This window comes from Ammospiza nelsoni, chromosome 6 (genome assembly GCF_027579445.1).
Source record: "Ammospiza nelsoni isolate bAmmNel1 chromosome 6, bAmmNel1.pri, whole genome shotgun sequence".
Lineage (NCBI taxonomy): Eukaryota > Metazoa > Chordata > Aves > Passeriformes > Passerellidae > Ammospiza > Ammospiza nelsoni.
The window spans coordinates 13,190,186-13,205,703 of NC_080638.1; the positions used below are offsets into that span (position 1 = coordinate 13,190,186).

General features: G+C 48.4%; 1 protein-coding gene across 3 annotated transcripts in view; it reads right to left on the reverse strand.

Moving 5' to 3' along the window:
• Nucleotides 1-12,131: 12,131 nt before the first annotated feature.
• SWAP70 (switching B cell complex subunit SWAP70) overlaps nt 12,132-15,518 on the reverse strand; it is a 36,379-nt gene continuing 32,992 nt past the window's right edge. For all 3 annotated transcript variants that reach the window (XM_059474087.1, XM_059474088.1, XM_059474089.1), the window contains exons 11-12: nt 14,454-14,550; nt 12,132-14,132 (exon numbers count right to left, since the gene is read on the reverse strand). In XM_059474087.1, coding sequence (XP_059330070.1) covers nt 14,017-14,132; nt 14,454-14,550 — 213 coding nt within the window. In that variant the 3' untranslated portion in view covers nt 12,132-14,016. The remainder of the gene's footprint in view (nt 14,133-14,453; nt 14,551-15,518) is intronic.

Below are 15,518 nucleotides of genomic sequence, written 5' to 3' on the forward strand. Positions count from 1 at the left end.
AATCTTGTGGAAACGAGTCAAAATAAGAAGCCACAAACCCACCTTCTCATAAAACCCTTCTCCATGTTTTACATATTTCTCTGCTACCAGTTGGAGTTGGTTTTACAGCTACACTGCCAGGAGATAAAGCAGGTTGTGAGTCCAGCTCCGCGACTGCAGAAGGTGAATTTGCTGGCAAAATGTGTTCATTGCTGCTGCTGTTGGAAGATGACTTTTAAATAGGATGATGCTTGGCTGCATCTAGAGCTAGCAGTGAAATAAGGGATTGTCTGCTGGAAACAAGGGGGCTTCTGGGAAGGAAGTTTCCATGCAGCATGAGTAGCATTTTGGAAATCTGACTCGTGCCCTGTTATAAGAATGGGCAAGGTGTCCACAATTTTAAATGCTCACTGCATTTCTAGGAACTGTAGATGGGCAGGAGGGATTGCTTCTGACTTCACTGGGAAGAGAGTTGGAGATTGGACATGGGTTAGAAATTTGTTGGGCTATAGCTTGAAGCATTTCAGCTATTCCCATGGAATCACTTGCTAATTACAACTGTTTGTCTAATGCAGTGCTCAGGTTACTGTCCTGCAAAATCTGAAAGGAAGGGCTGGGGACAATGAGCATCCCTGCCTGGCTCTGACAGGTAGGCATTCCCAGCTTCTGGAGGTACCCTTTAGAGTGCTCATTCTGCTTTTTTCTTCCACCTTTACCCACATGTGGAAGGAACAGTCGCATTGCCATTGCATACTCTCTCATGCAAAAGGACCACGCACCAAAAAGCTTTGGGGTATCAAACATAAGACTGCAGGTAACTACAGTAGTGGCTACTTCCCTCCTCAACCTGAACCTACTTGGGGCACTCATGTTGGAAATAAAAACTCCTTTGCCTTTTTGCTCTGGCAAATATCTGCTGTGGGGTATCTTTTTGGGGTGTTTTCTGCCTCAATAATTTTTTTCAAAAAATTTCTCTGCAAGTTATCCAATCACTGAAGTCTATTCATCCTTTCCAGTCCTGTATTCCAGGTATTTTTAGCAGCTGAGGAAAACCCTGCATTGTCCCTCCTCAAAGTCTCCTTGTGCCACTGGTGAGGTGGGGAAGTGCTTCAGAGGCATGTGAGATGCTCTCAGCATGCACAAGCCAGCTCCAGGAGCCAGTCCAACTCCAGGTTTCCAGAAAGAGCCCAGAGAGGTCTCCCATCCCACAGGGAAGCAGCATCCAAAGGCTCTCCTCACCCACTGCAGTGTCCCAGCTTCTCTCTGTGAGTCAGGCATCACAGGAGGGCTTCTCCTGACCATAAGTGAGATGTTTAATCAACCTGAGGTTTTTAATCTTTAGATATTCACAGCTGTTCACAAAAACATGAAATACACAGTCCAGCATGAGCAGCTGCATGCTGCGAGAAAAAATACATAGCATTGTACTTGATCAGGGGTCAGGATGTCTCCTGATCAAGTGGGTTCTCTGGCAGGAATGAGTGGTTGGCATTGTATTTTTATAGGTAAAATACAAGAGGTTTACCCAGTAATAGAGCCTGTTGAGTCCAGAGCAGCCTGGCTTCTTGTAACACCCCCTGCATGTCCATGCCTGTGTTGCAGGTGGAAACACCACGTTTAAGAAGAGAGGAATGACTTAGAGGTCTTCACAACATAAACTACTCTATGTTTCACTGAGTTGAACTGACTTGATTTCTGCTTTTTATCCCTATCAGTGACTGTCTTCTTTCCATTGTGGAAATTATGTGACCACACATAATTTAGGATTATTTTAATTAGGGATTATTTTAATTTTTTTTTTAAACCTGCTGGTTAGGGGTTTTAAACAGTATTTTTAAATATTTCATGTGTGCGTGTGCTTAGACAAAAGCAGGGGCTGTTGGAAGCTGCAGGTCTTTGCTGTGCTGGCTCCTGGTGAGGCATGGATGCATAAAGCTCTTTGGTATGTGCTGCTGCAAGAAATACATGTGCAAGCAGGATGAGGTATCTGGGTGCAGGAGCATCTCCCTGGGAGCTCTAATGTTTGCTTTGCTGACAGTACCATTCCACTGAAGCAGCTCTCAGTTGCTCTCTACCTCAGCTTGTTTATCTGTAAAATGGAAATGGGGAACTTCCTAGAGAACCCAGAGCCATATTTTTAATTATTCATAGCTTTTGCATACCCTTGAGGCGAGTATAAGCTGTAAATCTCTGAAGCTGCATACCAACATTTCTGTGGTTTGAGCATCAGGGGAGCCCCTTTCCACCGCTGTATTCTCCTGGCTGTGTGCTTCATGGCAAGCCTGTGTTCAGCCCTTGGCATGCAGACCAAGCACTGGGACCCCTGACCCCTTTCTGTGTGCGGAGCCAGGTGTTTTCCTGCTGAGCCTGTCCTGCTGGGGCTGAGGGCTGGAGCTGGGAAGGTGCCTGTGGTGTGCGCTGTGCCTTTGAGGTCCTGAGAGCGGCGTGAGGCACACCTGGGCTCCACAATCTGTGGGGGCATGGGGCAGTGATCCCCTCCCAGCACCAGCACGGCCCTTCCCCAAGCCCCAGCCACACTCTGCCAGGGCCCAGCCCTGCCTGGGCTGTGGGCACACACAGTGCACCCCAAACAGGATGGAAGGTTGCTCAGGTCACCTTGTGTCTCTTGGTAAGCGGCCCCGTGCTTTACCATCAGCTCCCTGGAGGCTGTGACATTTGAGCTTGCACTGGCTGCGCCAGCACGGGGAGGTTAAACAAATTGAATTTCTCTTCTAATTAGCTGTCTGTGGCTTTGATCCATTGGAGGCCTTGTGTGTTTCAGCTGAAAGAAGGCACGGCACGTTCCAGCCCCCTCCCGCAGCGGGGAATCAGCGATGCCCTGGCAAACACGTGTGCTCAGCTGAGAGCCACCGCTGCAGCCTGGCCTCTGTGGAGAAGGATCCCAGCTTCCCTGGGCCTCCCTCTCACAGGAGTCAATTCCCTCCTATTGTCTTTGCAAGCTCTAACAGAACTGTAAGCTGCAGTAAAGAGAGGGGATATGTTCAATTTGAGCGGCGAGATTACGATGTTCCAATTAAAGCCGTATTTATTAATAATTACCTCTCTGCCATGACTTTAAATTCAAGCAGCTGGACAGCCTCTGCTCTTTATTAATTTCCTTGGATCCTTGGCACGAAGCCCTCAATTCCTGTGATGTAATGGTATAAAAAGTTGGCTCCTGACCGAGCTCCCACCCACAAGTTCTAAATTTGGAGCATGGCAAATTTCTGCAGATTCCAGAGACAGGCTATGCTCAAGACGTGCTGATGCCTTCAGTCCCATCCTATTGCACCAAACAACAAGGTTGTGTGCTTTTTATAACGGGGATCATAAATATGACTCAGACGCACATGTTGTCTATGTAAGCACTTGGGGTTGGCTATCACTTTATGGCACTGGGAAGAAGCCAAGCCAAATAAAAATTGTTTTGAGTAAATATTACATTTCTAGAGCATGAATAAGTTTTCTCTGCAGCCAACGTGTCACTAATGGGAATAAAGAAGAAGACGGGGTGGGGGGAAAGCAGCAACTAAATCACCCCTCTGAACACAGACAGTCTGCAGCAAGACCTGTTGTTTGGACTCGTCTGGGGTGTGATATCCCAGATAATTCGTAGCAGGTCTCAGCAAGGCCACGAGAGATGGAAATAAAAATAGCTGTATAGCTCAGCGCCGTCCTGCTGCGCCGCTCTCGTCTGGGTGGGATCTCCAGGAGTGGTATGTAAAACAGGCAAGCAGAGAACCCAGTGTCCTCCTCTCCCCCGCTCCCAAATGTGCAGAGGCTCAAGCATGTGGATTGCTCCGTGGAGGTCAGTGTTGCTACTCACATGCTCAGCCACTAAGCATGTGCACATGTCAGCCCGGGATCCGGGCCAGGAGGAAGGATGAGTTTTTCATCCTGCAGTTTTGGGACACCGGGGGATGTCTGCACTGCAGGGGGGCAGCAGAAAATGAGCCCACATGCAGCTCTGCATCCAGAAGGAAGCAGCTCCCTGGCAGCTCTGTGGGGCAGGGATGTGCCATCCCACCACGGGCACAGGGCTGGTTCCTCACAGCAGCTGGCTCTGCTCCAGCTCCTCCAGCAAGCTGATAAGTCTCAGCATCCCCCAAAATCCCAATTACTCCCGCCCTTGAGCAGTACTCAGGGAACAGGTTATGAAGTGCTTCATGTACCTGAAATGCAAAGGGATTTTTAAAAAAAGCTCTTTCTGCAAGAACTTTTCAGGAAACATTCCCTGGTAAAAGGAATCCTCAAGTCTTTAAAAAATAATAGCCAGAGAGTGAGAGTCTAGCTTTGAAAATCATTAATGTCTTTCCCATTTTCCTGATGGGCATGTGCATTCCTTCCTGTTGCACCTGTGAGCTTCTACATGTCAGATAAGAGCTTTCCTGAGCTTTGCTGTCTTCTCCTTTTTTATAGGCTTCTTTCAGATAGCAGGCAGAAAACCTGGCTTTAAAGGAGGAGCTCAGACAGGAAGCAGCAGTCTTCCAGGAGGATTTCTGAGTCAATCAAGAGAGCAACTTGAGGTGTGAATTTCAAAGATCCCTAAAACCCTTGGCTGCACAGTTGGAGCAGGTGAGCGGGGAGAGCGCTCGACATTCCCATATCCCGGCCGTGTCCCTATCAGAAGCTTTTGAAGAGCTTCTGTGTGCAGTGGGCTGGACTGGGGCTTGCAGCTAGAATGTTTCAAGGGCTGTGAGCCCTGCAATAACCACAGCAGCCCTGACGTCAGCAGACCTGCACCTCCAGGGATTAGTGCTGAGAAATCAGGGCTGGTTTGCCCAGCTAAGGCGGTTTTGACTCTTTGAAGGATCTGGGTGATAAGTCCTTTTTCCATGCCTTGAATGCTGCCAGTGGTCATTTTCTGCCAGAAGAGCAGCCCGAACAGTGTAAATGGGGCTGGCTCCCTCCCTTTTGTAATGCATTTTACAATTTGGAGAAACTTTTGTAACACAAGAAAGTGTTTTTACATATTAGAGTTTCTAAATTGTTAGAACAGTTGGAAAATCCTAATTGCCTTTAAAAGTCAATAAAAAAAAAAGAGCAAAGAAAACATTTTGAATTGCAGAATTAACAAAACTGGGAGCTGAAGTTCAGTTTCCTGGACCAAAAATTTATTCAGGGAGTCCTGTTCTACTTGTGACTTTAAAACAAATACTTGAACCTTCAACAAGGAATTTGCACCTACCCCCAAACTTGCTCTGAAATGCAGAGCTTAAGCTTTGAAAACTCTCCAGAGATGCATTGTTGAGGTTGGTCATGTTTAGATTTACCCCAGCATGTTTTAAGGGCTCCACATACACAGGGGAGGGGAAAACCTACCTGGAATTGATGCAGCAGCTTGAATGAGAGATGACAAAAGAGGGCTTGGCTGGAGTGCTGGCCTAATTTCCATGAAACTTTGGAGATAGCTGAGCATTGATTTAACTCCAGTTAATTAGAGGCTAAAGGCTGCTTCAATTTGTGGTTGTTACCCAAGAGCTCCAAGGAGGTTTTCTGGCTGCCAGGGGTCAGGAATAAAGGTGGAGGAGCTGGAGGTGACACTGCAAGGAGCTGGTGCCACAGAGCTCTGATTGTGCCCTGGTGTAAGTTGGGCTTTGCAGGCCTCACTCAGCAATCTCTGATTTGCACCTGGTGAACACAGGTTCAGAGTATCACTTAAAGAGCCCTCCTTTCAGGGACAGTTTGCTGTTTTGCAGATGTCTCTGTGCTTTTTTAATGGGTAAAGATCACCCATCTTTCATCAGTGCCCAGCAGAGGCACAAGGAGGTTAAGGGACCTGACGAAGGTGATAGTAAGTCAAATTGTTTGGAATTTTGTAGCTCTGAAAGATCATCTTTCTAAAACAGGAAACCCTCTCAGGAGTAGTAGGTTTTCATTAAAACAACAGTTCAAACCTGTCGATCTTGATCTATCAGGAAAAAGAGGAATGTAGAAAATGCGAGAGTTAGCTTAGCCTCCCTTAAACTAAACCACCAGGTTCACGTTCCTATGGAGAAACAAATACCCTGCAGGCATCGTGGTGTCTTTGATTTATTTTTGGAAGTTGAAAACTCTCCCTCTTGGTGTCTGAGCTAAGAAAAAAACAAGGATTTTTTTAGCCAACAAAAGGTTTCTGGAGAAAGAAACCCTCCAGTCCCCCTTTTCAAGGGCTTATGACACGAGCAGTTGAGCTAAGGTAATCCAACTTAGCCTCCCCTACATTTCAAAATTAGGTTAAAGTTCCTAAGTCATTGAGGGAAAATGTTACTCAACAGAGTAATGACTCTCTAATTGGCGTGTCAGGCCTTGCCAGCGGTGGGTGCAGACCCTGCTGTCTGTGCCCCGAGCAGCTCGGGTGCCCAGCGTGTCCTCAGGATGGAGGGGGCACCGCGGCCGCCCGGCTTTGGGTGAATCCCGGGGCTGCGGTGCCCAGCTGTGCCGGCAGCCCGGGCAGCATCTGCCCGCTCCTCTCCCTCCTTGCCCCGGAGGTTTTGGCCGCTGTGGGGTGTGGGTTTGCGGCGAGGCAGCAGCGCTGTGGTGCTGCACGTACACGGGTGACACGGCCAGGAGCGTGGGGCCGGCCCGCGGTGAAAGCCCGGCAGTGCCGCATCCCCGGCTCTGCCTCCCCGGGCGGGATCCGCGCATGTGATTCATTAGGAGCCTGCCGGGCAGGGCCCTGCTCCCCGGGCTCTGCGGGGCCGTGCGGCGGTGTCCGGCTGCCATCTGCTGTCCGGCGCCCGGGGGGGCCGCGCATCCCCCGAGAATCTCCCGAGCACCCCTCGAGCACCTCCCACTCATCCCCCGCTCATTCCGCGGGCATCCCCCGAGAATCCCCCGCGCTTCCTCCGATCATCTCCAGAGAATCCCCCGCCACCGCGGCCGGGGACAGCGCGGCCCGAGTGCCATCCCCTGGGCTGCGGCCAAGCCGTGAGCAAGCCCTGCCCAGACTCCCAGGGCCCCCCGCCACGGTATCTCCCGCATTCCTGCGGCAGATCTGGTATTCCTTATTGTTCTCCCCGTCTCTGGGGGAGCAGCTGCCGCTGCCTGGCCGGCCTGCCGGGGCAGGAGCTGGCGGGGCCCTGGGCTGCGGGTCCCACTGCTCGCCGGGGGCTTTGGAAAAATCGTGTCAGTCTTCTCACCCTGCTTCGGCACGTAGGGACTTGGGGCTCGATGAAAATGAGAAAAGAATGGAAAACTGGAAGAGCAGAGAGTGGCTGTGTGGCTCCGCTCCCCTGGAGGTGCTGTGGGCTCAGCAGGCCCGGCCTCGGCCTCAGCCGGGAACTTTCAGTGCCAGCCCGAGTGCAGCACACAGCACCCGGGCCTTGCTGGCAGCCCCGGGGACACCAGGGGCAAGGACTGGTCAGAGGGGGCTGAGGGGCAGAGACAGAGCTGCCCTGGAGCTGGGCAGGGCTGGTCTCTGCTCTGCAGCCAGGGCACAGCTGCTCTGAGCAGCCTGGCCCAGCCATGGTGGAGTTTCCTGGTCCCTTCCCCTCTGACTGGTTCTTGTACCCCATGCCTGTGCCCCTTCTTGAAGTATGATTTCAAGGAATGCACCCTCTGGATTTTCTGCTGCTGGCAGGAAGGATTTGCTGGCTGGAGGTGGCTGAGGGCCACTGCAGGCTGGGCACCTGCCATCCGTAATGGTGACAGCAAGGAGCCTGTGCTGGAGCACGGGCGGGCGGCTCTCCTTCACCACAGGGGCCATGCCCAGCTGTCCTGTGTTGGTTGTTTTGGGCAAGCCATCTCCCCAGGAAGCTCCACTAAACAGCAGAGACTCCCCTGGACATGGCGCAGCCCTCACAGGCAGGCAATGGCCACACTAAAGCAAACCAACAAAAACAGAAGGTGCCACCTCCATCCCCACAGGGAGCAGTGCCACAACACTCAGCTTTTGGGGGTGTGAGCAGGCTGTACCCTGCTCCCATCATTTCCCACCTCCTGTCTAGGAATAAGCATGGCCACGTGGATGTTTCTTCCTGGGAGGAAAGCCTGGCTGGAGATGGGGCATGTTCCACCTTCACAGAGAGATGTGGTGGTTGTCTTCATGGTATGGGGAGAGTAAGCAACCCAAAGCATCACTGGCAAAGGAAATGGTTCCGAGAACACAACCTTGCACTGCTCCAAATGCAAAAAACCAGCCCCAGTGTGAGAGGCACTTTCTGAAAATGTCTGAGCAAAGTGTGACCATAAATAAAATTTTTAAAGTGTGGTTTGTTTTGGTTTTTTTTTTTTCTTTTTTCATTCAGGACTGAAGAACCAGCACCCCAGAGGACCTGCATGTCCCCAGCATGTCCCTTTGAGTCCTGGCTGAGCTGCACAAGCCTCCTCAGAGTGAGAAGAGAAATCTCCTGCTGGGGCAGGCAGCAAATTGAAACAGCTAATTTGTGTCAACACCAAGTCCAGGCTGCTTTTGAAACTGCCTCATGTCTATGCCTGATCTCTCAATCCCATCTGAGATATCGAGGTGTGCTCAGAAATAGTGCAACAACAGGAGTGACAGCAGGTGAGGAGTGTTTGCATGAGGACATTGTTGTGCCTGGATCCTGTTAAAGGCACAGCAAGCACCTCTATTAATTAGCAATTACTTTAACAACTGTGTGCAAAGCTGGTGTAGATCAAGCCCCTTTGGTGGGCAGAAGAGTGATGTGAGCTGTGAGAACACTGAGTAAGGTAGAAAGGGTTTTTTTGGTTTTATTCACTAAGGGATTGATAGCCTACTCAGTAAAGGCTTATGGGGGAGAGTGAGTGCATTTGTGCTGGAGATTGTGATTTCTTTTTTCCTTGTTATCAATATTCTGTCCAGTATACATGGGCTTTCCTCTGACCCTGCTGCTCATATCATTTTACATTTCCTCTGTCAATTAGGCTAAAATGTGAGAAAAAAGGCAAGAGAAGGGTTCCTGTAAAGTGGTTCTCCTAGGGTTGTGCACACAGGTGTTAAAAACTGCCTCATGGAATCTCCCTCTCAAGGCCTTTCAGGATGTTGAACTGTTTTGCATCGCACCATTCCAATTTTAATTTCTTCTGGAGGTGAGATGCAGCTACATTTGCCAAACATCATTTCATCTTATGTGTTAAAACAACCACTGGCCTTTCCTTTTTTTTTAAAGGATGGTACTTTTGGCACACCCAGGAAGCCAGTCCATAGGACAGAGCTTTTCTTCACTTTTGAGTGTAGCCTCACATTTCTTTTCACAGAGAAAAGCAAGGCACAGTTCTTCCCAAGAATATTTCTGGGTTTCACATTGTCTGAACATCAGAGAAAGAAAACACAATTCTTATCATTTGCTGTGCCTGTGTTTGTGCAAAAGTAGAATGCAACATGGAGATTGTTTACCCAAAGTCATGGTGTTTTGTTTCCTTGACCTATCAGTGCCAAGAGTGTGTGTTGGGACTGTTGGGTGACAGTCACAAGATTCAGTGCAGTGTGTGCAGTTGGTGTGCAGAGCTGAGTGCTTGGCAGGTTCAGTTTTAGATGTATAGAATAATATAGTATAATAAAGTAATTAACTAGCCTTCTATTTTCAGTGGAGTCCTCCTCATCATCCCTCCTTTGTGAGGGCCCTCACAGCACAGCTATATTTGAATCCTGCCATTTCCAGGTAGTTGGAGTTCATTGTGAGAGTAAGTGTGGAAGCCACAAAGTTTCTATTTGCATTTTATTATATATATATATAATTTATTTATTTATTTTATATATTAAACTTTATTTTATATTTATTTATATCTATTTTATTGTATTTTGGCCCTCACGGTCACATGAATGAGCTGATATCCTCTCCCCACGCACGCCCACCCCGTTCGTGGCTGGAAGGGGCGAGCCCGAGTCCCGCTCCCAAAGGGAAGTACGTGATGCTGAGCACGTCCTCGGCTCGGCCCCGCTCCTGCAGCCTCGGGGCGCGCCCACAGCACCTGGGCAGAGGCGGTGTGCAGGGAAGGAACCTCCCTCGCACGTTTTTCCTTGTTCTGCTTTCAGAGAAGCCGCACGGCAGCCCGAGCTGCGCCTGCAGATGCGAGATTGCGGGATGCTGCATCCCACTGCGCACATTGTCCGCGGGTTGTTCGGAAAATATGTCTGAATTAGCTCACAGCCCCGTAGTAACAACAACAACAACAAAAAAATTTCCATTTTTCCCAGGCTGACGGGATGTCTGTGGGCACGCTGAGCTAGCAGAGGAACTGCGGGCTTCTGGAGCAGGGTCAGGGCTGCGGTGGCCAGGGCAGGGAGGCGGTGGCGGTGCCGCAGCCGCGGCGCTTTTCCCAGGGTGGCTGTCCCGGGACACCGCCACGCCGGGAGCACCGCGGGATCACCATCGAGGGACGCTGGGCTGCTCCACCACGAGGTGGCAGCCGGAGCCCAGCGATGAGGCAGCCCCGGGGCCGGCCCGGAGCGCTCCCGCTGTCCCCGCTCGGTGTCCCGGCGTGGGCAGCCGGGCGGGCGGCGCGGGGGCTGCCACAGTGACCCCAAAAGATTTGTTAAACAAACAAACAAAAAAAAAACACCCAAAAAAAGCCAAACAAAAACCCCCAAACAACAAAAATACAAAAAACCAAAACAAAGGCACAGACAAAATGCTCAAGTCACGAGACTAGGAAAGCCCCTAAAAATCTTGTTAAGTGTGAAAGGAATTTGCCATTCTCAGAGGACAAGCGTACGGCACACCTTCCTCCCTTCAGCACCGCTTCCTTTGGGAACAAATCATGACCTCTCGCCCCAAGGCAGCTGAAAGGCCTTGTGGATATCCCCCTTCTGGCCCTGCACCGGTTTGCTCAGAAATTGCTTACAAACTGCTTCGCATATTTGAGATAAAAATCAGAGCAGTTATTTTCTGTTCGGTTTCACTGAGAGGGATGGTGGAGCTCCTGTTCCAGGTGTCCTGCATGACTGAGACACAGCACCACAGGACGGCTAGGGTTGGAAGGGACCTCAATGATCACCTGCTTCCAATCTCTCTACCATTAACAGGGCTTCTTTTGGACCTCAGTGATCACCTACTTCCAATCTCTCTACCATTAACAGGGCTTCTTTTGGACCTCAATGATCACCTGCTTCCAATCCCCCTGCCAATAACAGGGCCAAACAGGTGCTTCTTTTGGACCTTAATGGTCACCTGCTTCCAATTCCCCACCTTCCCAGGATACAGATTCTGTCCCAAGACACTGTTCCCCATAGAGGCTTTGCTTTTGTGGCCGCTCATGCAGGACCGTGAAACAGGAGTAACATGAGCTGCTGGAAGCCAGCCTGTTACAGTTTGGGAATGTGTGATCCAGTGAGCACGGCTCATAAATCAGCCCCATAAAATGGTCACAGGGAAAAGAAAACAAAAACAAACAAAAACCCTAAACCAAACCCCATCCTGTTTGTAGAGGGAACAGCACGGTACTGGGGCTGTGGTTTGCAGGACTGTTCCAGCAGCAGCAAGTAAATGAAACCTCAGTCTGGCAGAGAAAAACAAGTGCACAGCTTTCCCCTGGCCTCTGTGTAAGCCTGAGGTGTAGTTAGGGCTTCTTGGGCAGAGCAGTGGCATCCCTAACCCCAGAGTTCAGCGGGATATCCTGACCAGGAGCAGGCTCGTTGCTTTGTGGGAGCAGGAGATGCCGGCACAGCAGGATGCAGATTTCCATGCCCCGGCAGTGACTCATGGCTCTGGGCACCCTTGGGATGCTGCTCAGTGCCGCTCTAAGGGGCTCATTCTCAAGTGCTATTTTTGCTCGGCATGCAAATGGTTTAATTTTTAAGCCAACCACACCCCCCACCTTTACTGAGCAAGGCTTCACACAAAGCTTTTTTGATTTGCCAGAGCAAGCAGAAACGACGAAACTAAAAGGAACGTTATCTCATTTCCTCTTCTGCCAGACAGACAGACAGACAGACAGATAGGGCTGACACACTGTGAGGGGCTGCTGTGTGTCTGCCCCCACAGCTCCCTGCTGAGCCTGCTCTGCCCTTGCCCCATCCTGCAGCAAGGAGTACTGAATATGAACATTTAAGAGCAGGAGTGCTGCTAAAACAAAGGCTGTTTGTGTTACCGTGTGACCACTGCCTTTATTATGCCTTTAACATCCCCTTGATCCAACCATTAAACTTCCTCCACACAACAGTCACTGGATTCTGAACTCCAACAGGCCAAAAGAAACCCAGCAACAAGACATCCATTAATTCCAAAATGTAAATGACTTTATATTACTTTATTAAACAGCCATTTCTAAAGAACAGTAAAAAATATGAATACATGCAGCATTTGGTGTTCTTAAAAAAACATTGTCCAAAATAAAGACTGTTAGAAAAATTAAACAAGTTTAGCCCCAATACCCCTTCTGCTCTCCACATAAGATGTTTGGTAGTTACAAATACTATTCCAGCTCCTTTAGCAAAGTTTAACCTTGTGTACATTAGTAATTCTATTACAGGTGGGTGGGTTTTTTATTCACATTGCTTCTGTAAATGTGATCAATTTAAAAAAAATGCACTGTTATCAAGTTTAAGTAACTACTGTTTTCCTGTACAGTGAGTATAAATAGGAAGATCCTGGATTTTCCTGCCATTCTAATCAGCACTCCATTTACTGAAACATTAAAGATTTCAATTAGTACAAAAATACAACCAGAGAATAAATGTCTGCAAAGATTCAGTATTTGAGTGAGTCTTAGTTAATAGGCAAATAAAATGCTATTCATGACTTCCAAATCTGGACACCACTTCTGTACAGCTTCTGCTCTTCCAAGACCCAAGTATCACAGTGCTGCACAGCAAGGCACTGCTTATCCTCCTGAAAAATTCACTTATTTACTACAAATAATTTAACATGTAGCTGAACTAACAAGCAGGTGAGGGATGGATGGCCGGGGTACAGTCAAAGCTGCTCACAAAGCCACACCAGTGGGCACCTGCTCGAGGGGGCATCTCAAAATGTCTGTACAAGCTGGCAGGAATCCTGTTTTACTGAGCAATGCTGCTGTGGGAGAGCTGCAAAGCAAAGTCACAGGCTTGTTCCTTTCCCCTACAAAAACAGAAATAACTGGCTTTGTCCCAGGAGAGAATGGTAAGGCACAACAGCAGGCTCTTTGGGAAGCCTTGGTACTAGAAAGAGTGAAGTTATTTTATTGACAGGAATTACTTTTTTTTTCTAAAGCAGTATTCACTACACATTTATCACTTTTATTTAAAAAAACATTTCTTCTTACATTTTTTTAATCTGGCCTCCAATTAAAAGTAAGACAGTGCTCCATCTAAAAATGGTGGGATGTTATAATCAGATTTCCTGCACAAACACAGCCTTGACACAAAAGCTATCTGCCCTGTGTGTGCTACTACCTTCCATTGATCTGCTTCAGAAATCTGAGCCAAAACTTCATCTTTCATACTATGAAGAGAACTCTCAAGGCTTAATTTAGCTCTTCTCAGGTATAAGACAGTACAAAAACAGTCTTGCATAACTACTTTTTCCAAATGTCTTACAGCAGTGTTTTCTACATACCTATCTCCAGTTCTTTTGTTTGGATTCCTGCAAAGAGAGGGAAACGGGACACCAAATCCAAGCAGGCAGCAGGCACCCAGTGATGGCAGCCCCCCCTTGCCAAGGGAAGCACCATGCAGAGAGTAACAGAGGGACAGCAAAAGTAAAAGGAGGAAAGAAAGGTAATGCTCCATCTCAGAGTTGGACACAACCTCCAGGACTGATTTACCTTGGGCTGAAATGACACTAAACTGAACCAGCAGAACAACTGCTTCCCTGACCTTCTGGAATGAAAGTGATGCTGCCTGACTGGTTAGCTGCTGTCAGATACAGGCTACTATAGGAACAACTCTGTCTGTCACAAGCTACGTTTCAATACAAACTTTCAGTTGCAAAGTCTTGGAAAAGTGAGGGAAAACATACTCCACCCACTGGAATGGCTGAGCTCTGAGCAGACCCTCCAGCGTGGCAAACAGCATTTCATGAGCAGAGGCCCAACCTGCTGAGCAAACTAAACTCTGTAAGCAAGAGGCTGCTCTGTGCAAAGCAGAACGAGGGAGGTGGGCTCCTGTTCCGGGCCATGTGTCAGCTGCCACTGTCACTCTGAAGTGGAAGTGGCTTTCTTCCCTTTCCAGCTCCTTTGTCTCTCCTCCAGTTCAGCTTCAGTGAAGGCAGCTGGGCCCCAATTTGTGATTAAGTGAGGATTCTTGGAGCCTGGAAGACAGAGAGCAAGACCTGAGACAGGCAGTTCTGACAGGGACATCACACTCCTGCAATGCAGTGTTCAGGCTGATCCTTGCTTTGTTTTAAACATAAAAGAAACAAACAATAATGATAATAAAATCATTATAGTAGGGCCAATAGAGGGAAAGACTTGGAAGCTCCCATCAGCAGTTGTCACAAAGGCTGGTACTTAGAGGCTGCTATGAACCAGTAAACTACAGGAAAAGGCAGACTTCAGTAAGCCACCAAGTGATATCAGTGCATGAGACAGAATAAATACATATTTTTGTAACTCTTCTGTTGATAACTCACCTGGCTCTATTAGTCGAATCAATCCCTCATGATGAGCTACTTTATCTTTCCAACTCTTGGTGTTGTTAGCTGCTGTTTCCAACTTCTTCTTAACCTCCTAAAACAAGACAGAGCCCACTTGAAAACAACAGCTTTACTCTGTTTTTATATGAAGATACAACACCTTTCAAACCAAAAGCCAGAACCATGCTAATTCCCCCAGCTCTCTGTTTAATGTGGAACCATCCTAAGTAATTTGGTCATCACCACACTCCACAAAAAAAAAAAAGTTGACAAACCAGAATCCTAAAATAACAAGGTTTTACAATATTGTGTAGCTGTGTAATGAAGCTAGTCTTCATTCTTCAGCCTAGACTGGTCTTTTGGGCAATTCTAAATGGAAGGCTAAAATTTATGTTTAATTATTTCTAAAATAATTGTTTCGTGGATTTGTTTTTTGTGGTTTTATATGTCTACTGTATTCAGCAATTCCTCTGGAGTAGTAAATGATGCTTCCCATACAAAAAGCCTGAGATGTCACCTAAAAAAGAGCCAAGTACTGGCCAGAAGCAATCTTGTAATGCTGTGAGATGTAACACCACCCTGGGAAGTTGTAAAGTGGCCACAGCCACCCCAGCTGGGCCCTTGCTTGCAGTGAGTGCAGCACTTGTGTTCTGTGCCAGGCGAGACAGGCTTGTCCTTCAGAGCTCACCCCATAAACACCCTCCCCTGCTAAACACAAACCCTGCCAGGCTTTTTTTCCTGACCTAAATAAATGCAGGATCAACACCTCTCTAGCCCTGGGAAGTGTGCAGCACTTCAGCCTCTGTACTTGCTGGACTCTGGCTCTTATTTCTTCCATGAACACTACTGACCTTCCCCAGAAACACTCAGTGGAGCAGAGAGCAGGCCTGGCTTTATGGGACTCAAGGCTGCACACTGAGAATCTGAGCTAATTCCTACCTATCCTTAACTTCCATCCAGGGCTGAAATACATTTTGGAGGAGTAGGTGCCTACAGTAACACACTGACTTTTCATCTGTAGAAGACAATGCAGTGCCATGACATAATCCAAACACTGCGAGA